Source organism: Sceloporus undulatus, chromosome 2 (genome assembly GCF_019175285.1).
Source record: "Sceloporus undulatus isolate JIND9_A2432 ecotype Alabama chromosome 2, SceUnd_v1.1, whole genome shotgun sequence".
In the NCBI taxonomy this organism is placed as follows: Eukaryota; Metazoa; Chordata; class Lepidosauria; order Squamata; family Phrynosomatidae; genus Sceloporus; species Sceloporus undulatus.
The window spans coordinates 50,787,025-50,811,523 of NC_056523.1; the positions used below are offsets into that span (position 1 = coordinate 50,787,025).

General features: G+C 39.1%; 1 protein-coding gene across 2 annotated transcripts in view; it reads left to right on the forward strand.

Moving 5' to 3' along the window:
• XPC (XPC complex subunit, DNA damage recognition and repair factor) overlaps positions 1-24,499 on the forward strand; it is a 28,491-nt gene continuing 3,992 nt past the window's right edge. The window contains exons 1-15 of one of the 2 annotated variants that reach the window (XM_042449240.1): positions 1-350; positions 4,960-5,161; positions 6,615-6,724; positions 7,887-8,001; positions 9,400-9,484; positions 10,605-10,762; positions 10,974-11,091; positions 12,351-12,440; positions 13,859-14,830; positions 16,617-16,777; positions 18,737-18,818; positions 19,936-20,070; positions 22,459-22,628; positions 23,732-23,825; positions 24,330-24,419. In XM_042449240.1, the coding sequence (XP_042305174.1) occupies positions 23-350; positions 4,960-5,161; positions 6,615-6,724; positions 7,887-8,001; positions 9,400-9,484; positions 10,605-10,762; positions 10,974-11,091; positions 12,351-12,440; positions 13,859-14,830; positions 16,617-16,777; positions 18,737-18,818; positions 19,936-20,070; positions 22,459-22,628; positions 23,732-23,825; positions 24,330-24,419 (2,910 nt within the window). In that variant the 5' untranslated portion in view covers positions 1-22. The remainder of the gene's footprint in view (positions 351-4,959; positions 5,162-6,614; positions 6,725-7,886; positions 8,002-9,399; positions 9,485-10,604; positions 10,763-10,973; positions 11,092-12,350; positions 12,441-13,858; positions 14,831-16,616; positions 16,778-18,736; positions 18,819-19,935; positions 20,071-22,458; positions 22,629-23,731; positions 23,826-24,329; positions 24,420-24,499) is intronic. The other variant, XM_042449241.1, reaches the window with a different exon arrangement.

The following is a 24,499-nucleotide window of genomic DNA, read 5'->3' on the forward strand; positions in this document are numbered from 1 at the left end:
GAAAGAACTTCAACTGAAACATATGAATGGAAACATGCAACAGTTTAAGGACAAAAGGAAAAGAAAGGCATCCTTTTTGGTTTCTCCTGCTGGCATCCTTGGGGCGGAAGTGACGTCAGAAAATGGAAGGAGGAAGGAGACACCCACACCCAACACAACCAGCCAAAGGTGTACTGTGCCTTTCTCTCCTGCAGGGTCTTCCTCTCTGGTGAGGGAAGCAATGGTCCCCAAGCGCAAGGGCGCCTGCCTCCAGCTGCAGCAGAGGGCCAGCAAGAAACTCCGCAGGGAAGGAGCCCTGCCCTCCTCCTCTTCCTCCTCCTTAGGACCCCAAACTCAGCAGCAGTCCAAGGGTGAGTCTCAAAATGGGATGCATAACCTTGCATAACCAGGGATGGAAAGCCACTCTGGAGGCCAGAGAGGGTGGCCCTCCTCCTTTTCCAGGACTTGCCCTACATTTCCACCTTTTTGTCCAGGAGGGATTTTCCCAAGTGTCCTCCATTTTTACCATGGCCAAGAAGCATACATTTGTATTTATGTAAGGGCTTTTTTAGCTTTTGTTTTCTGTCCAGGAGCAATTCCAAAGTGTAATCCATTTTGGGCATAGCCAAGAAGCATAGATTTATATTTATGTAAGGGCTTTTCACCATCTATTTTCTGTCCAGGAGGAATTCTCAAGTGTCCTCCATTTTCAGCATGGCTAAGAAGCATAGATTTGTATTTATGTAAGTGCTTTTCAGCTTTTATTTTCTGTCCAGGAGGAATTCCAAAGTGTCCTTCAATCAGAGCATGGCTAAGAAGCATGCATTTATATTTCTAAGAGTGTTTTGAGCTTTTCTTTTGTTGTGTCCTCAATTTTTTCTGTGCCTTGTCCTCCATTTGCTGTGCCTTGTCCTCCTTTGCAGTTCTGACGTTTGGTCACCCTGAGGCAGGGAATTCTCAACCTCTGGCCCTCCAGATGTTTTGGACTTTAACAGTGGTTGGACAGTGGTTTCTGTTTGTTGGGAGTCCAAAACTGCTGGATGGCTAAAACCTGAATTACATACAGTATTGTATGCAAAGGGATCTTGCAGCACCTTTGAGACAGAGATCCAAAACACACTGCAGCAATAATCCAGTTTGAGACCACTTTCACTGCCCTGGCTCAGTGCTAAGGAATCCTGGGAACTGTCGTTTATTGTGGCCCCAGAGCGCTCTGACAGAAAAGGTTAAATGGCTCACAAAACTACAGTTCCCAGGATTCCTTAGCATTGAGCAAGGGCAGTAAAAGCGATCTCAAACTGGATTATTTCTGTAGCGTGTTTTGGACCTATGTGAAAGGAAGAGGTTGGTAGCATGAGCTTTGGTAGGCTTGAAGTAGGCTCAAGTTTACTAATGGTCCTGCTGCAATCTCTTTCTTCCATTTAGTCTCAAAGGTGCTACAAAATACCAATACCAATTTTCCAGACTAACACAGCCATATCTTTGAATTTTAATACGATATTGTGTGCTGCGTTGTTGTTTTTGTGACAACACCAACTGCTTATTTTTGGAAGTTTCTTTAAATAGATTTGATTATTGAACAGTCACATTTTTTTCCATACTTCATAAAACAATATATACAGTTACAGCATATTCCTTGAATTATTCTGGAGGTTATAGTGTTTTGTCTTGAAAGTCTGAATTTACCACTGGCCCAAGAGCTCTAGTGTGGTGTAATGGTATGAGCTCTGGAGACCAGGGTTTGGATCCTGGGTTGGCCATGTAAACCCACTTTGTGGCTTTAGGCAAATCACACTCTCTCAGCCTCAGGATGGCAATGGCACACCCCCTCTGAAGAAACTTGCCAAGAAAACTTGGTGATAGGGTATGCTTAGGTTTGCCATAAATTGGAAATGACTTGAAGGCACACAACACACACAGACAGACACACCAAGGGAACAAGTGAGCTGGTCTTGTTTTGCCCTTTAATCTCAGGAAGAACTCCAGGTAGGAGAAAGAGGAGACCAGCCTTCATTTCTTTCACCTCTGTCAGCCATAATAACATTTTATGGCACTTTTCTTAGCCACTTAACTTCTCTTTCCCTTCTTTGTCTGGGAATGTATAACGATCAACAGCTTTTAAACCTCCCAAGCCAAAATTCCGTTATATAACTTATAAGCACAGTATGGAAAGGGATCTTGTAGCACTTTTGAGACTAAAAGAATTTTGTAACTTTGCTACAACTTTTTTTTTTTTTTGCACAGTTAGTCTCAAAGGTGCTACAAGATCTCTTTGTATATTGATTCAGTTCCAGACTAACACGGTTACATCTCTGAAAAGTAGGCACAGAGATGCTCCCCCTCCACGTTAAGTAATCTTTACTCCACATTGAAAGAACATTAATTAATCTTCCAGGATAAAATGTTGTCCTCCTTTGGTGTACAGTAGCTGGCTTTCTGAAAGGCCCAGTGAAATTGTTTAAATTATTTATGAATTCAACAGCCCATGCTCTGCTGCTTTACTCTGCTGCTTTATACAAGAGACATATGATCAGCAAAAGTCTCTCTCTCAGCTTCCTGCATTTACATAAGCAACGCTTGTTGCATAAACAAGGCCGTTTTTCTTTAGAATGAGCAAAAGTTCGGGATCATTGAATATCTATTATTTAAGAGAAAGAAAAGCATTTTTTAAAAAAAACTTGATCAAGAGGAGAAAAGATAAAAGATGACCTGCAGTAGTTTCTGCTACACTAATGAAACATTTCAGAGAGTATTTGTTTTCAGATTTTTTACCTTCTAAACGCCATTATTTTGAAAGGTGTTCCTTGTGGGCTTATTGCCCACTGTTTTAGTTAGAATAATAGTATAATTGAGGCAAAACTCTAGGATAGGATTGTCAGAAGCTGGAGTCAATTTGGAGGCACAGGAGAACATTAACATGGCTTGGTGTATCCTGTACTGCTCAGAGCATAAGAAAGCTGGTTTCCGCCTGAGGAGCTTACAGTCTCAAATCATCATGGGGAACAATGGAGGAAGCAGACACAAAAATAAACAGGGTTGCTGCAATGACACGTGTTTCGTCTTCTTCATTGTGCCATTAGCCTTTACACATATGCATAGGATACTTAGTTTCCTATCACTTGGTTGCTTGTGACTAAATGTATAAATTGACAAAACATTATATTTTTTTCTGACCAGGAGAAGGTTATGATTCATGTTCTCATTTTGTTGTGTGCCTACAAGTCATTTCCAGCTTATGGTGACCCAACCTAAGGCAACCCTGTTGTGGGGTTTTCTTGGCAATATTTGTTCAAAGAAGGTATACCATTGCCTTCCCTTGAGGCTGAGAGCATGTGACTTGCCCAAGGTCACCCATTGAGTCTCATGGCTGAGTGAGGAATCAAACTGTGTATCCAGAGTCCAGGAGTAGTCCAACACTTAAACCACTATGCCGCGCCAGCTTTCTTGTTTTCATTAGTCTCGCTTAAAAATAAACTAGAAATCAAGATACACAATGACTTTTAGTTTCCAAGTTTCAGCAGCTCTCATCATCTCTGGTTCTTAGAATTAGAATTAATATTAATTAATTCACAGGGATGCTTAGAATTATTTCAATATTCAGTAGTAGTCAAATATTAGAATTATTTTAGTAGTGCCTGCAGTAATATTCACACATGTTCTAACTTTCTCACATTTTATTGCATAACAACCTAGAACTGGAATGGATTTAATAGATATTGGTATTACATGATATGTACAAGATATTCTGTGCTGTGAAGGAGCAAAATATTTTTCTCCTTGGCCCTTGTGGGTATACATCAAATGTTTGGGGTGGCTTAAGTGATAACAATGCCAATTACACTCGTCTCTCAACATATGCTGGGATTTGAGGCACAGGACCCCTGTGAATGTGGGAAAAACACAAATAATGAAAACACTACGGTTTTTACCTGAGAGAACACCTCTCGGAATTTCTAGGTCCTCCAGTGCAACTCTGTGGTCAATATCTGCAAGACATTGACCATAGAAGTCCACTGAAGGAGCTACAAATGCCTAGTGGAGTGTTCTCTCTAGGAATCTCTGGGTCTTTCAGTGTGACCTTTGGTTAAAGTTGACCATAGAGTTGTGCTGGAGAACCTAGATATTCCTAGAGATAACATATTGATAAAATCCGTGATTAATTCCAGGTTGTAACACAGTAAAATGTGGAAGAGTGAAATGGGTGCAGAGAGGTTTGAATATTTCTTCAAAGCATTGCAGGCATGATGGCATTGGACTAGGCCTCTAGAGAACAGGCTTGAAATCCCCACTAGCCATGGAAACCCACTGAAGCGGCTTAGGCAAGTCGCATTCTCTCAGCCTTGGAGGAAGTCAAAGGCAGCCTCCTCTGAGCAAGTCTTGCCAAGAAAACCCCATGTCACTATAAGGTCTGGTGACCCATAAGGTCACTATAAGGCCTTAGGGTCACCATAAGTCCAGAATTACTTGAAGACACACAACAACAACTGTGACATACACATTTCAGTTGGGAGACCAGAAAATTATTTTGTTGTTATTTTGTGCTTTCAGGTTCTTGTTTTATGGCAATTCTAAGGTGAATGTATCATGGAGTTTTCTTGGCAAGATCTATTCAGAGGAGGTTTGCCATTGCTTTCTTTCAAGGCTGAGAGAATGTGACTTGACTAAGGCCACCCTATAGGTTTCCATAACTGACTATTTGAGCCCTGGTTTCCTGAAGTCCTAGTCCAACACTCAAACCAATACACCATTTTGTCTCTCAGAAGATTGCCGTCAATAAAAAATAAATGTTTGTTACCCTGTCTTGAGCTGATTACAGGATGTTCAACTTAATTTCTTAGTAACCTTCCTTTCTACAGTGTTCAGTGGTAAATTGAAGTTCTTTGTGCATTAGAATAATGGTAATTCAAAGGTGCTACAGAGAGATCATCATACTTCCCCTAAATGTGTGGCTTCTGTTCTTTTCTCCCCAATTTGATATAGATGATTTTGAAGCAGAAAAACCCAAGAAGACAAAAAGTTTGCCCAAGGCTTCCTCCAGAAAAAAGAAAGAAAGCAAAAATGAAGAAAATGTTTCTTCCCCATCCTGCAGAAATTCAAGGCAGAAAGGAAAAAAGCTCAATGTGAAAGAGGAAAATGGAACTATAGAAAGCCAAAGATCATGTAAGAAGGCAGATAAATCTTGGTGAGTGAATGGTTTGCTCATAACAAAAAACATCAGAGTTGTTGTGACTTATTTGTTAACCAGCAGTGTTGTAGCATTTGTTGTCCTGTTGTTCCATTTGATTCTTTCTATCAATGGGATAGCTAAAACTAATAATGAAGTTACAGAAAGCCAAAGCTTAGTGCTGTATCTGATTTGAGATTCCTACCTTTTCAGTTCCAAACATGCCAGGAATCATAAGCCATGAGCAAATTCCAGGTTCATGTTCTGACTTGTTAGGAAAAAGATAAACTAGGAATCTTGAAACTTGTATTTATTTGTGACTTCTATCATAGCTTAACTGCTGTTGCTAGTAAGAGAATCCAAGTGGGAATGATTAGGATAGCATGCACCAACTCATTACTTGTAAATCAGGAGTGAGCAACTATATTTGGGTCAAAGGCCAGTTCCCTTTTGCCACACAGTGCCCCCAACAGTACTCTATTGTTTCTTGCTTTAGCCATATCCTGACTAAAATGGCAACAGAAAATGACATTATATCACTTCCAGACACCATTTCAGCTGATGTACACCCAAAGAGCTATATGGGTTGGTAGCTGGGGGTTCTGGGGGTATTTTGTTGTGGCATGCCTAGGGTGGTTTTTGGTACAGTTTTCGAATGAAAAGCACTCCAAAATAGCAGCCTTCACCAACTGGAGACCCTTGGGAGACTGATGGTGCTCTTCAGAGGCCATGGTCTTCCTACATAGAGCACTGACTTCAATGAAACTGGCATCTGATTTTCCAAAAAACAAACACCTAAAACCTCCCAACGCAGCAAAAGCTAGATCTTGCATTTAATCTTCTTGTGCTGAATGAATCTGAAGACAGATGCACAAGTGCAGTCATGCAGACAACACACACAACTACCACATATCTTCTGACTCATAAGGACCCTATAATGGGGTTTTGTGGATCTGAGAGTGTGTGACTCACCCAAAGTCATCCAGTGGCTTTCTACACCATGCTGGCTCTCACCACATATCTTGCCAGATGCTATGCCAGTTCAATGTGATATGAATGAATGTATGGGAGAATGTAGCTGCATCAACACTGAAGAATTAATGCAGTTTTACACTGTTTAACTGTTATGGCTCAGTGCTATGGAATTTTGTACTTTGTAGTTTTGTGATAAATTTAGCCTTCTCTGTCAGAGAGCTCTGGTGCCACAACAAACTACAAATCCCAGGTTTCCATAGGATGGATCCATGACAGTTAAAGTTGTGCTAAACTGCATTAATTTTGCAATGTGGCAGCAGCATTGGGCATTCTCATCTTGTCCTCTGGTGTGGCTATGGGGAGTTCAAAAGTGACATGTAGTATATTTGAAAGATATAAACAGGAAAACATGGACATGCCAGAGGAGAGGCGTGGGACTAAGCAAAAGTAAAGGTCATAGCACATGCATGTTTATCTATTCTTGAATTTGTTATAGTGTCTTGCAGAGTACTCCTGAAAAGAAAGATATAAAAAAAGAATTCACCATCAAAAAGAGAGAAGAAGAGGAGGAAGATGAAAGTGAGGATGAATGGGAAGATGTGGAAGGTAATGCATTTTTCATTTTCTATATAAATTATTATTCAACTTTATTAATTGTGTGAACTTGTGGTCTTTGGGGTTATTCTCTTGCTAAAATTTTCTTTAGAAAGCCAGATTTTATAATAGCTTATCTAAATTTTGTATTCTTTTAGTTTACCACCTCAGTGCAATTTAACTTAATTGAGTTCAGAAAGTTTTATTCCTCTTTATATGTCAGATTGCATTCTTAAATAAGTTTTACAGAATTGTGTAATTTTTCCGTTGTATGGGGTTGTACAGATTGGGAGAAAGATGCAGTGAGACACCGCCCCTTTCTCCCCTGGATGGAGGCCGCAGCAGACTAATGCCATGGCCTCCGGGAGCCCTAAAAAGAACCCGCTCCTAGTCTGTACTGGGTCTATGTTCTATAGATCTCCCCTGTTCTCAAAACTAATTTACAGTAATTGAGGAGATTAGACACTCCCATTTCCAGTTTATATTGTTTGTATCCTAAACTGTAGTCAGTCTTAATTATGACTAATAAAAACAAGTCAGCTTTGTAAAATGCATCATTAAGATGGCATTTTTTCCACATAGATCAACCACAATATTTCTGTGTTCAGATGGTACAGTGAGCTATAGTAAATTTGGAAGCTTAAAAAATAAGCTTCCAAACTTTTCCTTGGCATCAGCCAAAAGAGTGGGAGTAGATGGAGTATATTAGCTTCAGGAGAAGCTAGCCTCTTTTTTATATTGCTAAACTATGGTTTAGCATTATGACTAGCTCATGGTGAAAACTACAGAAGACCCCTTTAAATAAGAAACATGTACATAGAAATTCTGGGATTCTTTAATAGTGATTAATGCATTCCTTGGAATTTTCACTTGAAATGCCTAATGGATGGATACCATGTTTATTGAACCAGCATAGCTGGTGTTTCTTGTATGCTAAATTAAAAATCGGCTAATGAGGGCCCCATACAGACTGCCAAAATAAAGCTGCTTTGGGTCACTTTGGAGGTATCCTGTTTAAATGACGCATGCGTCCTAAGAGTCTGGAAGCTGAGCCAAAGCCATACTCCAGTCTTAAGGACCCGACATTGGAAGTAGCCCTGAGTTAAAAGTGAAATGCTCAGTAACTTACTGGACACACCAGCTACACTATCTAGATAAGCCTTTTTGTTTCCAGAACTTCGTGAGCCTGAGATAGAGCTTCTGAACAAGATTGCTGCACCAGTGCTTCCCAAAGAAAGTGTTGAAATAGAGATTGAGACTCCAGAACAGGCAAAGAAAAGAGAGAGAAGGTAAGTTGAGCCCTGCAGGTTCAGTGTTCAGAGATCTTCGTGGTTGTCTGTGCCTTTGGATTTGCTGCATGATATGGATTTAACAAATGAAGATTGAAAGTATTGATTATTTTCAGAAAATAATCAGCCCCATCTTCTGAGCTGGACATCATGATGTATACTTGGGCAGAGGATGGGTCATCAGTCTTTCATAGGAGCTAAAGTACACTGGTAGGGGTGCTGATGAATGCTTTGAGGGGGCACTACTGCCTCGTATGATTGACTTGTCTATGGCACACCCACATCTTGACATCCTTCTGATTCATTTGGGGGAGAACAATCTCTCTTTTTTAAATATTTTATTTATTACACATAAAACAAAATCACAAACAATATAACAAAAAATAAATATATAAAAATGAACATTAAGCAAAAGAAAATAAGAATATACAAACAAAAAGTTGAACATAAAACAAATATATAACGATTCACTTTATAACACACACCAGTTAAATCTCTAAACATAATGGGGGAGAACAATCTCATCAAGATCACAGTTTCCAATTGGTGGGGAGGATCATAGCTGACCTACATATTGTGGACTAAATTATTGCCAAGGAGGGTTGGCAAGTGGCCAGAAACAAAACAGTTATCAACATGGCTTGTTGTGATCTCAATAGAGACATTCCCAGAATTTGGATTGGGTGAGCGGCACAGCAGTTTCTTATCAGGAGATCCATTGGGAATCTGCTTATTTATACAGGGGTGATGGAGTGCACCTTTCTCTGAATAGGTGTGATATTTACCTAGAGTCTCTTGCCCTTCACATTGGGAGCTACATTCAGGGGAGGGGAGTGGGGCAGAGGGGATGCCAAGAGGAGCTGGCCCCCTCTTGTGGCAGTTAGTTTTTCATTCTCCTGAAACTGCAGTTAATTGTGTTGCAACTGAGCAGCTTATCTTAGTAGTGATTGATTTATAAGAGCATATTATTGATTTATGATGGCATTATGATTGATTTATGACCCCATATAAGCATTAAAGTTATGGCTATCTTTATAATCCATTCCATTGTGTCCAGCCACAATTCTGTCCTGGTGCAACTGGATGATCTGTGTTTCTGTTGTCTTTGGCTGCTAAATCCAGGTCTTTATTTCTTTTTTGTTTTTGTTTTTAAACTTATTGTTCCTTATCTTGCTCTTTATTATAATAAACTCTGGTTTTTGTTAGCTGCTTAGATTGGACAGATTGGCAGAACTGAAATATTTTAAAACTTTTTTTAAAATTACACAAACAGTTATATAAACTCTAATAAACAGTAATGTATGAATCTCTTTTCTCGCTTCAGTTTATTTGTTCAGTCAAATAAAGTAGTACCTGAATAGCACTCAACATTGGTTTGTTTTGGATGAAATCTTTCAGAGAGAAAAGGCAGACCGAATTTGAAACCTACCTGCGTAGAATGATGAAACGCTTCAACAAGGAAGTTCGTGAAGATACTCACAAGGTAAGATGCCTCAGTGGGAATGAATAAGAATGTGGTATTTGCATATGTCCCATTAGCTGGGAGATCATCAGGTCCAAACCTCTTCTCAGCTCACGATTTTCAAGGTAGAATATAATGAAAGCATCTCTGAGAGATGGCTATTCAGCCTCTTAAATACCAGCAAAAGAGAGGCTGCTACTTCCCAAATAGTTTGTTCCAAACATTTCTTTCCATTAGAGAAATTTCATGGAAGTGTAAGCATGTCATTATTTCCAAACAGTAGTTCAGTATGTTTTTACTGGGACTACACACATTCTGAATCATCGTGAAGAAAGACGAGTTAGATTTTTATTTCTGATGTCACTCAGAAGACCCTTCCTTGGCATATAGTTTTTATGAAATGTTGGTGTAGCGCTCATTTTGTTGGGCTAAACTTGATCTTATTTATTTACCTGTAAACATTACAAACAGCTTTTCCTTCACTCAAGGTGTCACACAAACTAGAAACATATGTTTTAAAACCAGAGTTTAAAATCCCAACAAAGAACACATTTCAACAATAAATTTACCAGGCAAAGTTCATACTTCACTAAGCACCTCATTTGTTTATTTGTGTCTTTGATATATTAGTCAGGTTCTTAATATGGTTTTTAATATGTTCCAAATAAAGTAAAACAGCCTGCTTTTCAATCTCTCAAGGTGTATCTATGCTACGGAGTTATAGCTGTTTAATACCACTTTAACTGCTATGACTCTGTCCTATGGAATCCTAGGATTGGTAGTGTGATGATGAACTTAAAATTATCTTCTGGTATCAGAGAATTTTAAGATGCTTGCCAAATTATCAATCTCAGGATTTTGTACGATGAAGCCATAACAGTTAAAATGGTATCGGACTGCTATAAGGTGTAGCATAGATCCAGTCTTGTTCACAGCACATCTCAGAAGAAGTAATCTGTCAGATCTGAAGGCTGCTCATTTGGGCAGAGCATTTCTTACTGCTTATGTCTCCTTGTGGCAGATTGGATGAATTTGGCCAGAGTCTGACCTTTTGAGGTGTAAAAACAAAATTGAAGTGTGCATTGTAAGCTGTTACTATTGCTGCTTTCTCCCTTGGAACCTGTTTCTTTTTCCCAAACAGGTTCACTTGCTATGCTTGTTGGCAAATGGTTTCCATAGAAACAAGATCTGCTCTCAGACAGATCTGCAAGCTATTGGCCTTTCTATCATCCCCACTCACTTCACCAAGGTGCCTGAAGGTCGCGTAGACCGCCTATACCTCTCAAACCTCGTGAAATGGTAAGGATTTTTCTTCTCTGTTCAAAACAAAACAAAACAAAAAAAACTGGCACTGTATTTTTATTTGTGGCACATAAAGAAAAATTAGCTTTTGCAGCTGTAGATTCTCAAGACATTTTAAAAATAATAATAATGAGGTAAAAATGAGTGAACTCTCTATCAAGATGTGAACTTGTAAACATAAAAATTAAATACAGTTTTGTTCTTCAAGGTTTATTGCAACCTTCACTGTTAATGGTGAGCTCTCGGATAATGAAGAAAGCTGGCAAGCTACCCTTGAGAGGCGTTTTGCTATCTATGCTGTACGAGATGAAGAAGAATTGGGACATGTAAGTGACACAAGGCTTTTTTGTTATATGCAAGATCATTGTTGTACCAGCTACAAGGTGGAAAATGCAAAGGAGAGAAAGGATTCAAAGATTCAAACAGAAGTGACACTTCAGTAGTCACTAATTTAGCGCAAAAATTCAAAGAATATTGTAAACATAAAGGTTGGCATCCTGTTCAGTATTTATAATATCATGAATCATACATTGTAAATTTTGGAATTCATATTTATGATTGTTTACCATTACAACAATCTAAGTAATCTCCTCAAACCAACTTTAGAAGTCAGGCATCACCAATATTGGTATTTCCAAGGTGCTGAAGTGCAGGGTGGCAAGAGAAGTGTCCAGTCCTCTCTTGGCAGTGAGATGCTTTGTGACAGGTAGTTGCGAAAGAACCCCACCTCTATGGATGCTCCTGTGAAGTATGTTGCTGCTAGAAGAAAGCTGGATACTTTTTCACTCGCAGTCCCCCCCCCCCAGCCCTTGGGAAATCCCTATATTTGTGTACTACCTGGCTTCTAAGGTGGGTTTGTGGGGATTGCATTGGGAGTTGTTGCTACAGTGATGGAGCTACCTCTCTTGCTGCAGGATCTTGGTCATGGTTTTTACAAAAGATGAAATGGTTCAGTATATATATATATTTGTTGTGTTGTACCAAGAACATTTCTCATTTTATGAAACCTCTATGAAATGTATCAAATGGATATATAATTTTGTTCATTGTAGAGGTGCATGTCACAGTTCTTGCATACTGGTGCATTTGAAAATTCATATTTTTTAAATGGCACCTTGAGAACACCTCCCTTTTTTTATTCAGCAAGACATGTACCTTCCAAGGGGTTAGGCACTCCAATAGAGGAATCTCTTGGCTATTGCCTAGCTTGGGAGTAACTATGGAGATTATCGCACTACACTCTTAAAGTGTTGTTATTCCACTTTAACTGCTCTGGCTGCCTCCTGTTGCATTCTGGAATTTCCAGTTTATGGAGGGGCATTTAGAATATTCAGCCAGAGAGCTCTTAGGCCTCACTGAACTACAAAAACACAGAATACAGCAGAAGGCAGTCTACACAGTAAAATAATCTAATATGGTACTCTTGGTACCAGTAGAGGAGATCTGTGGGTGGTGAGGGGTCAGGGAGGCTTTCTTAATGTTTTTATATAAATCATCTTGTGCGTGGAATATTTTAAAAGGGGGAGGGGGACATTATTTGTATAATTTAGTATCCAAACCTATTACTTTTTTGTCTTTTTTGCAGATATTTTTACTTATTTTGAGAGCATTGCAACTGCTGTGTCGACTTGTATTGTCTCTACAGCCCATTCCTCTGAAAGAATCATTGGAGAAGGTAGGTTTTGGATATAAAGGTGACAGTCCCATCCATCGCCTTATTTATATTCCATCTTTTTCCCAAACTGGGACACCTGTGATTACATTCCTCATGGAATACAGTAAGACATAAGTCTAAGTAAAAAATGTTAAGGTTGTGGTTCTTAAATCAGTAGTGAGAGGATTGTAGGCAGCTATCTACATGTTTTTCTAAAAGGTATTTTTTAATCCATATGCAAGTATTGTGGAATTTAGCATACTGTAGCTTTTTAATATTTAAAAAAGCAAGTTTTCAAGTCCTTTTGGTTATAAGGAAAAGACTCAAATCTTGCAATGCCTTATAGCCATGGGGGACCCAGGTGGTGCTAATCTTTGCCAAAAGAGATGTTGACTGGAGGGGGAAACCACTATGGACACAGAGGTTCACACATGGAACTCCAGAGGGAGAGCACTGCCTTGGCTGCTGTCCTGTGGCCTTGCATCTACTCTTAGATTCCAGAAGGCAATGAGCCTGAAGCTAAACAGGGAGACAGAAGTGATGCACTTCTGTTTTCACTCTCCCAGAGCCAACTGAAAAAAGAGAAAGCAAACCCAGGGTCTGCCCTCTTTTAAATACTAAAAAAAGTTACACCAAGCCTATGGGTACATGGAGCCAGAACTGCCTCTTCCTGCTGCTCACCAGCACAAGAATAAACATAAGATAATGGGAACTGGTCTCTTTTTTAGCAAAACTTCCCCTAACCCTGGTGTGGCTCCTTCTTATTTTTAATACTTAGATACTCTTCCATTCCTTCCCATTTATTTATTTATTTAGCTTTTGGCAATAAAAGTCCAGCACTTTTCTCATATGGGCCCTTCTTGCTCTGGTCTTCCTACCACCTCTTTTCCAAGCTCATTGAGTCTATTCTGCCCTTTCACTCTTTCCTGTCCCTCTTCCCCAGCTGCCTGCTCCTTCTTCCATCCCATTCTACTATCTAATCTATGCCCTGGTTATTTAATATCTTGTACACCTCCTCCAGTCCCTCTTCTGGCCTCACTCTTGAGTTGTTTCTGCCCCTTCTCCTCTACTCTTCCAATCCCAATACTTTCTTCGTTGCTTATGTCCTTTTCCCAGTTCTCATCTTCTCTTTCCTTCTTCTCCATATATTCCGTGCCTCTTTTATCCTTTTTCACATGCTCCCTGCAATTCCTGGTTTTATCCTCATGCTCCCCACTTCTCGCATCCTTCATACCCTTCCTCCACTCTCTTCTTTATCCTCTCCAAATTCCCCTTCAACTCTTGTCCCCTTTCTACTTTTCCCATGGCCTCCTAACACCTCACTCCCAGCTTCCTCATCTCTTAATACAAAGCTGTTCTTTTTTGCTAGTTTGATTTTACATGCCACCATCTTTTAACTGTAACTCATTCTTCTCTTAATCATTTGAAAATCTAGTCTTTCTTTATTTCAGGGAAAGTCTTCCTCCAAAAAGCGCACTGCCAATGCAGTTTCTGCAGAATCTGATGGTACCAGCAAAAGGCCTAAGCTTGCATCCAAAAAACGCACAGGGGTACATAAGGCCAAGCAAGGAGCAGACCAAGTGAAGGCTTCACCAAGGAGCCAAGAAGAAGACAAAAAACCAAAACCTTCTGGAACCAAAAGGACAGCGAATAAATCTTCAGTGCTTAGAGGTGCTGAGAAGGAAAAGGAATCTACCAACCGTGAAGGGCACCAGAAAGAAAAGGAAGGATTGAGAAGGCCCAAAAATGACCGCCAACGAAGGGTGGCCTCGAAAGTGTCCTATAAAGAGGAAAGTGGAACTGATGAAGATAGTGATTCTGAATTCTCTGCATCAGAGGAAGAAGAGGATGATAGCAGCATCTCTGAAGATTTTGAAACTCCCAGGAGGAAGCAGAAACCATCACTAGGAACCCCTAAAGCAAAAATTGGTATTAACAGGCAGAGATCTGGGTCTCTAGTGCTAAAAGGGCCCAAGAATTCAGAGACAGTTGATGGTTCTCTGGGGAAAACAGCTACCCCAAGTTCTTCAAACTCAACAAAGAAGAGGAACAAAATAATTTCTAGCGATGATGAGGATGAGAATGATGAAGGTGAGCAGGGGACAGCTAAATTTAAAGGCATGGACCAGTGGGTGGAGGTTTTTCTGGAACGGGAAGATCGCTGGGTGTGTGTGGACTGTATTCATGGCACTGTTGGCCAGCCTTTGCTGTGCTTCAAATATGCCACAAAGCCAGTAAGCTACATCGTTGGCATTGACAACACTGGGTATGTAAAAGACATAACACAAAGGTACGATCCAGCATGGATGACTTCAACAAGAAAGTGTCGTGTGGATGCCCAATGGTGGGAGGATACCTTGGAGCCATATAGAAGTCCTCTTGTGGAGAGAGAGAAGAAAGAAGATAGAGAGGTAAATAAAAACAGAATTAATAGGTATTTCTCCCATGGCCAAAACTAGGGCTGGATGGACTCAGTCTTTTTAACTCTCCAGATACTTTCACATTTCTGGGCTGTATGAATAGTATGTATTCACGCCCATGTTTGCTAAGATGAAGATTGTGAGTGAAGTGCATTCTGAATTTGTTGAATGTTGTTCACTGCATGGCCTGAAGCCACTTAGTTTACACATAGTATTACATATAACAATTGACATTAATGACCATAACACTGAAACACATCAAAGGACAAAAACAATATAAATAAAACAAAAAGGGAGGAGTCAGTACGTTGCTAAAGAAAAATGTCAATTAGATGGTTTCTTTTTATTTCAAATTCTGTTTGTCTAGTTTAAATTTTCCATCATCCACCAACTATAAAACATCTCCCCAAAATTTGGCTTGGGAGTACAGGGATCCTAAAGAAATTAGGTAATTTCAACAGTGTAATTGTTGTTATTAGACATGTTTCCCAAAAAAAAAAAACCACCTTTTTTTAACCTCCTTTGATTATCTTATTTAACAATTATTTTTAAAAAGAAACAGACCACATTATGCTAAACTGTTTTTTCTGTGGAGAGGCTGTCCAATAGCAGCATTTGGTTACTTCTTTTCTTTTCTTTTATCTTCTCTTCTCTTCTTTCTTTTTCATTTTACAACTGTCAGTGTTGGAACTATAAAGTCATTTTGTAATGTGTCCTTATATAGTGTGAGATTCTTAAAGAAGTGTTTTCTTAAGTAAAAAAATAGTGGTTTTTTTATTTCCAGTTTTTCTGCTTTCATGGGGATCCTGCCTCCCTAATCCTAGTGAATGTGAGAGGCCCAGTGTATCCATCCACAAGCATAACATTAGAGCTGTTCTCATCTTTGTACTAGTGTCAAATCTAGGATACATGAGAGCTTTTGCAAATGATGGCAGCTTCATTATTCCAAGATGCTGCATGCACTACTTATTCCACTAGGGTTTATACAGTTGCTGAAGGAACAAGGAACCACTTGTGACCCTTACACATTGGTGTTAACTGAGTATACCCTGCAGAGCTTATATTTGAGAAATGTGACTAATAACAGTTGAGGCAAGCTATCTATGGATTTCATTTAGTGAAGCAAATAGTTTTGTATCTGTATCCTGATACAGTCGGCCCTCCATATCCATGGAGACAACCATCCAGGTCTTGAAATTATGATATAGATAGATAGATTCCAAAAAGCAACCCTTGGTTTTGCCATCACACACACACACATATACTCTCTCTCTCTCTCTCTCTCTCTCTCTCTGTGTGTGTGTGTGTGTGTGTGTGTGTTGTGTATAATGGGACTTGAGCATTCATGGATTTTGGTATCCTGGGTGGTGGTGGTCCTAGAGCCAAATCCCAGTGGAGGCCAAGGGCATCCCTTTACAATGTATATCCCTGTACAATGGGAATAAGCATTTGAAGAAGATTGCTAGAAAAAGCCATTTATCCAGCTAGTTCCTGATGTTTAACATTGTTCCAACTACTGATGTTAGGAGTGTCTAGGTTCTTTGATTCTATTCTTGCTTTAAGGGTGCCTGAGGACTTATTAGTTTAGTTAGAGATGGTCATCTCAGTTGACTCAAAACCTGCTCTTGTGATGTTAGAGCAGTAGTGTCCCCTTCACACCTGCAGGCCTCCATTTGAGCAATGAATGACCATATGCAAGATGGCCCAGAGCTTGTTTTTAGCCGATTTCTCCAATTGTATAAACTCAAAAGCCTATCACTAATGGTGTTATTCTCAGTTTCTAGTTAAACTTCAAGATCAGCCCCTGCCAACATCAATTGGTGAATACAAGAATCATCCACTTTATGCTTTGAAGAGACATCTTCTTAAATATGAAGCCATCTATCCTGAAACAGCTGCTATCCTAGGCTATTGCCGAGGAGAAGCCGTGTATTCTAGGTAAGTCAGTCCTCAGGTCTGTATGCTGTGAAATGTGGCCCTGTTTGGTACTGTTGTTCTGTGTACAGTTGCTAGATTTTTCCCATCTCCAGTATGTTCAGTAAGCCTTAAAATATATAAGGAGTGCTCCATGTTTCTTCTGGCTACAGAAAATGCGTTATCATCCTCTGGCCATGATATCAAGATCCAAGCTTCCAAACTAACTGAAGATGGGGAATAACCCCTAATGTTGCAATAAATTTTGGAGGGCTTTGCATACGTTTCCTTCACCATGTCACACTGTCAAGATAGAGCAGATTCTTTAGGCTAACTGTTTTGGTGCCCATCAGAAATGAGGCTCATTTTGCCTCTTATTGGGACAGGGAGGTTGGGATTGATTAATTCTATAGTAATTGGTAGTCAAGGTTCCTCAAGTACCTTTACTGCCACTTCAACCTGACTCCCAAAATGAGCTCTAACTTGTGCCTCCACTTCTGTGAGGGATGGTTAGAGTGGCCATTTTGGTGGAGGAGAAGCAATGTTCTCAGAGCATCTTATGTGACCAAATGTCTGAATCTGTGTATGTACTTTTAGTATGTGTTGATAATAAATGTCTCATGTGTGTAATTTTAGTTAGAGCTAAGGTTTATGTTTTTCTAGATACACAATAAAAGGGGAGCATTTGATTATAGGTCTGAATTCAGTATGTTTATTTCTATCCCATATGACTGTGACATTAGCCCTGAAAGTAATGCCTGGTGAAATGCTGAGCTGGGGGGGCAGGGAGGGGTTCCTGTTGGTTGGAGGGTGGGATTTCTATAACCTGCATAGGACTTTGTCCCTTTCATGATGAGAAAAAGCAGGATAATTTATGGGAAAGTAGATATTTGCAGATTTGCTCACTCTGCTTATTTTTCTCTGGTTGCTTTGGAACAAAATTCAGATAATTTTAGGTGTTGAGAGACAGCATGGTGTAGTGGTTTGAGAATTGGACTGTGTGACTCTGGAGACCAGGGGTTCAAATCCTGGTTTGGCATGTAAACCCACTGGGGTGACCTTGAGTAAGTCACACTCTCTCAGCCTCAGAGGATGGCAGTAGCAAAGGCAAAATCCCCTGTGAGAAAATTTGCCAAGAAAAACCCATGATAGGTTCGCCGTAGGGTCAACATAAGTTGGAAGCAACTTGAAGACAAACAACAAATGTTTTTTAAAGAATTATTTTAATGATACATACTGTTATTAACACATTGCCTTCTATCCTCTTGGCTAACTAGAGCAGACTCACTGAAACAATTTTTGAATGGTGAGTCAACAAGTGATGATGATGATATTTATTTCTTCCCTGCTGCTCCTCAAGGCTTGAAGTGGAGTGCAACATGTTAAAATACAAACCACAATTTAAAAAAAATACACAAAATGCACAGTTAAAATACAATAGTATAAAACCATTAAAATATATTCATATAACACATTCATTAAAATATACCATTTTTTAAAAATCAGAATTTAAAATTGATTTGGTAGACCTGCAGAAAGAGATATGTCTTTAGTGCTGTTTTAAAACCAGTCAGCAATTTCAGCTATCATATCTCCTCCAGCCCATTCCTAAGGGTAGCCAGTCTAGTCCTGACCAGCTGGAGAAAACATTTCCCAGTTGACCTGATGATACAGGGCAGATTTTATGGCATTCCTGTAGGTAACCTGGACCCAAACCATGTAGCTAAATGTCGTTAATTCGGTGGGTCTATTTTATCTGAAGCTAACAGTAATTTTACACTCCACCCCTCGGCATACGTGCCCTCACCATCCACGGCTTTAAGCTTACGCCACCATTCAAATCAATGGGACTGAAGCATACACGAAATTTGCCTTACGCAAGGGGGCCCAAAATGGATCCTCTGCGTATGGCAAGGGCAGACTGTATATTACTATGCATATTGATAAATAAATCCTCAGGGGGGTTGCTGTGGCTTTTTTCAGAGACTGTATTCATACACTGCACTCCAAGGACACCTGGCTGAAGCAAGCTCGAGTGGTGAGGATTGGAGAAGTGCCATATAAGGTAAGATCACAACATCTATGGTTGAGGAATGTAATTGTCTCTGAGTCTTTCCTACTATTGTTCCCTAGCTGCTACAGTTTAAAAGCACATAGCTTTTGACCATGGGACTTTGTTGTTGTCATCAGGACTAGTAGTCAACTAGGATTCCTGTTATGACTGAAGTAGGTCAGCTAGGATGGGAGAACCTGTGACTGGGTGACTGAAAGGAACTGAGTTCATGAATTCCTCCCATTCACGGGGAAAAGCACTCATTGCTTTGGCTTCTATAGAATGCAGTCTTTTTAGAGCCTAATTTTCCAAGTGGATGTCGATACTACAGAGCAAGAATGTGTGAATGACTTGTGTAGCCTGTTGCAGACATCCAGCGTGATGAGAAAAAGTGACATGCTTTTTCCTTCTACTGAAAGGGAAGGCTTATCTTCACCTATATAGCAGGCCACCTCATTTTTGGCAAATTTTCAGCCAGAAATAAAACTTGTTGTTGTTGTTGTTGTTGTTGTTATTAACTTTATTTATAAAGCACTGTAAGTTTACACAGCACTGTACATAAAATAGAATAAAATAAAATAAAATGGACCTGCTAGTGGCGTACATTCTACAAAATAGAATATAATACAAAATTGAAACACAGTGTCATTCAACAATATATATAAACAACAGATTAAAATAAACATCAAATAACAATCAAGTAATGTCTGGGAATGCTTCCCTGAATAGAATAGTCTTTATCTCAGTTTTAAATGGCTTCTGGTTTGTACTTCCAGATTCCAGTAGATTTTTTGTTTGTTTGATTGTTTGGGAGGGCAAAGGTTGAGGGAGAACCACTGCTCTTGGAGATATTTAGGAGCAGTGAATTGCTATTTTAGGTGGTTTGTTTGATGGAAAGCTCCCTCACAATTTTTTGTGGCAGTTGCAGAAGCTTTTGGCAGGCAGAGCAAGCCTGGAGGATTGCAAAAAATACAGCTTGCATATCTTGCTCACCCCTGTCATAGCGAGATGAATAAACTCCCAGTGCATGTGTAGTCCTTCACCATGAAGGAGATATGTAGGGCCAGTGCTCTGAATGTTCCATGCAAGTAGAGGGAATGAGTATAGGATTCTCTTGTGTTTTATACAGATGGTCCGAGGTTTCTCTAACCAAGCAAGGAAAGCACGAATGGCAGAGCCTGCAAACCGGAACAAAAAGGACTTGCCACTTTTTGGTTTGTGGCAGACGGAGGAGTACCAGCCCCCTATAGCTGTGGATGGAAGGGTAAGGTGGATGGAAAGCTTATGACAGACAGGTTTTATAGTAGGTTCCAAACTCAGCATTTGTAATGATTGCATTTGTAATGATTGCATTTGTATTGATTGTATTGATTGGGGAGGAGTGGAGGGGTGATATTTTTTAAAGAAAAAATTATTAAACATTAAAAAGCATAAACATAGACAAACATAAACATAAATTCTACCCTCCCCAATTTTTAAACAAACATTCAATATTACAAGCATACAAAAACATACAATCTTACTTAATGCTTTCCTTAGTTTATTATCTTTCTAGCACAATCAACATTAATAGCCTTTCAACCATTTTCTTTCACTCACTATCCTTCTACTTTATATCTATTCCTTCAATCCTTCTAACACTATCTTACTCATTTTTTCTCTCTTTCCTCCCTTCTCTTATTCTTCCCTTATCCTTCTTATCTTATCCATCTTCTCTAAATCCCTTTTTCTCTCTCTTACCATCTTGCACTTACTCTAACCTTCTTTCACTTTCTTTCATCCTCTATCCACTTATACCTTACTTCCTTTCCATCATTTGCCGATTTGTCAGTTTCTTAAGTTCTTGACTTACTATTATTTATCACAGTTCTCAATACCATATCTTCATGCTTTGTCATTACTTTCACCATTTTCCCCTTTGTTTAGCTTACTTATTCTACTGTATTCTAATTTATGTTTTGATAATTTCCTTAACCCTTATTAATCATTAATACTTTTAGGAAGAGATTCAAGTTGCTTTCACACTTACTTTCCTTTAATATTGATTTTTTTTTACTACTTTATTTCTCCCTTCATTTTGATTGTTATCTTACTTTCATTATTTCAACATCATAATCTATTTGATCTATTTTCCCAGTTCTTAACCGATTTCCTAATTTTATTTTATTTTATTTCTTTTTCCTCCCCTCACCCCCTTTGTTGCAGAATTGTCAAGGAACCAAAATGACCATCCTGTGTGGACTGGATATTTGTTAATTTTGATTATTCCCACATTTCTTCCAAATATTTATAAACCAAAGACCATTTTTCTTCCATTCCATCTATTGATTTCCCTCTCATTAGTTGTGTTAATTTATCCATTTGAATTGCATTGTATAATTTTGTTAGACAATTTCTTTTTTCCGGAATAAATTCAGATTTCCATTTTTGCGCCAACACTATCCTCACCATGGTGATCATGTAAAAAAACACTTTCCCATGTTTCTTTTCCAATTCTTTTCCCATCGTGTTTAGCAAATAAAATTCTGGTTTCATATTTTTGGTTTGGGGCAGATGGAAGAGTACCAGCCCCCTATAGCTGTGGATGGTAGGGTAAGGTGGAGGAAGGTTCATGACAGACAGGCTTTATAGTAGGTTCCAAACTCAGTATTTGTATTGATTGTATTTTTCCGCTTACACATGTTGAGTTATTACTGTTAACAAGTATAGCTTTCAGGACATCCTGTCCTAAGTACCTTGTTGGCTCAACAGCCCTTCAAAATTGAAGAGAACTTCTTCAAAAATAAAATTGATTGTGTGTGTGTGTATCCAATGCTAAACACATCTCCCAACATGAGACATAGATTGGGGAGGAATAGAGGGCTGATTATTTTCAAAACATTGTTTCTGTGGATTTTTCTGTGAAATACTTATCCCTTATAGAATGTTCATCCTGTCAAAACTGATGTGATTCTTCATCCAAACATGCAGAGTTTTGGTAGCACTTCAGCACTACTGTCACTCATTACTTTTTTATTACTTATCAGGAAGGCTAACAGAACTCTCATTATGGGATATGGCAGTTCTTCTTTGTTGTCTCTTGCTCTGCCCACCTCCAGCAACGCTGTATATGGTATCCTAAGCATATGTATTCCATTGTTTAAGACTGGGCTGTAATCCTCTGAGTTTGTGAGATCCTAAAATTTAACAATTTCTAAAATCAGGAATCTTAGTAATATCCCAGCACCAGTAGTGAAACACCCCCCACCCCACTTCAAATCTTCATGGACCTTTTGCAGCAGATCAGAAAAGAGTGTGGGCAGCAGGTGAACCCAGTTTCTGGGTTGCACTGTACATGATAACAAAAAGCATGGAGGGAAATGGTTGCTATCTGAATCTAATAAAAAAAATGTCATGTGAATAAATAGAAATAATAAATTAAGCAGGTATTTTTGTAAAACTATCTGTTTAGTCTTTGGTAAATATTCCTTTAAAAATCATTGCATTCAGATTTTGTAAAAAAAAATTGTTCAAAGTTTATAGTGTCAGTATTAACACTTGCAAAAAATTTCCTATTGCTTGGGTAGTACAACCTATATGCCTGGTCTTTCAGCAAGAGCCCATTCCTCCTTTAAAGCTTTGGGACAATACTTTTTTCTCCTCCTTTTTTCAGGTTCCACGAAATGAATTTGGGAATGTGTACCTCTTCCAACCCAAGATGTTACCAATAGGTTGTGTGCAATTAAAGCTCCCTAACCTCCACAGGGTGGCACGCAAACTGGATATTGACTGTGTTCCAGCTGTTACTGGCTTCGATTTCCATGGTGGCTTTTCACACGCGGTGTAGGTCACTCAGTCTTTCTTGTTTTATGAAGGAAAATGATGGTTTCATTGATTTATTCTGGCAGTGGGGGGGGAATGTACCTTGGGAATATCATACAGAGCTACACTCATTCAGATCTTAGAAAATTACTATTTAAAGTAATTGGTTCTTGTTACTCATTATGATGGTTTGAAAGGTATCCCATTGCTATTACTTGTTGCAGTGTTAAACAGTTACATTGTGCTGCTCTTTGCTTTTTCTATTGTAAGAGAGTGGCATAAAGCTGGAAAAATTCCCATCAAAATGCCCCAAAACACCTTAAAAAGTGACTAGAGAGCGGTACGTTTTACACTAGTAAAGTGTAACATCAGTCTCCCTTGTTGCATTACTTCTGAAATTTAGCTTCATTGTGCCCTTTTTAACTCAATTTCTTTCCACATTTAGTTCATAGAGAGAGTAATGTTGACTCTTGTACACCTGTCACTTTTTCATGGCTGAAACAGGATGGGAGATAAGCACCTTCCTCCCTCTCTTTTTCTTTTTCTTTCTTTCTTTTCAAGGCAGCTCACAGATAAAATCAGAACTTTCCAATAAAAGTTTAAAAACAGTTGAAATCATCTCACTAAAACAGCATAAAATTACATGAAACATAAAAAAGTTCAAAAGCATAACTAAAAAGCACACCCCGTATAAAAGCGTCCCTGACAATGATTCCATATTAAATGCCTGCGAAAGGAAATCAGGGAGAGAGCCAGCCTAGCCTCCCATGGAAGGGTGTTGCTTTACCACTTTCTCAGAGGTGGTTAAAAGACATTCCCATCCTGTTCCCATGTGATGACCTTATGCTCCAAACATTCAGACAATAGGAATCAGGTTAAGCTAAATCAGTGAAGACTACTTCATGGAGGAAACAAATGCAATTTGTTGTTAGCATGTTTATATCCAATCTTTTCGCCCTTTGTGGAATCCTGGATATTTTCCAAGTTTATTTAGAAATACTGATCTATATAAGCTTTTGCACAAATCCACAAACAACTTCTGGGTAGCTTCTTGTCTTCCTATATGAGATAAAACTGTCCCAGTTCAGCACAAGTATGATGGGTTATTGCATCCTTTTCACCAGGACGGAAGGTTACATCATCTGTGAAGAGCACCAAGAGGTGCTTGTGGCAGCCTGGGAGAATGAAGAGTCAGAGAGGGAAAAGAAGGAAAAGGAGGTAAAAAGAACTTCAAGACTGGGATGGAAGTACCTCTTTTTGGTGGTGGTAAGGGACTGAATTAGTGTTAGATGGTGGCAATAGGATGAACCAAAGAGCCAATTTTAATAAAGATCTGATGAGAAGTAAATATTGTTGCTCTTTCACTCCACTTCTATCCAGTAGGAGGGGGTTGTCTACTACCATCTGGTGAATATGTGTGGTTTCACATTAACATCAGTGTTCAAGTGGTTGGGATCTCTTTTTCACCCATATAAATTTAAGCCGAATGCTGAATTTCCCTAACTGATAGGGAACACACCTATTGTCCATGTCTCAAATTGAAAAATATGTCAGAAGCTTAACCCCATCATTTCTAAGGGCTTTGGTAAACCTTTTTCTCCTTTGTGTCTGCAGTGTGGTTCTGTCTATTATATGGCATTCCTTTGTGAAACTTTAAGCCAGTCAGTTCCTTGATTTCTGTATGTCCTTCTGTTTTTAATTCTGACTGACTTTTCCAAATAGAAGCGAGAGAAGAGAGTGATGGGAAACTGGAAGTTGCTGATAAAAGGACTCCTGATCAAGGAAAGGCTGAAAGAGCGCTACTCTATAAAGGTATCAAAAGCTGGGTATATATCTGTATTTTTACTATTCCAAGGATGTTAATGCTGAGGTTATTTCAGCCATCATGGAAT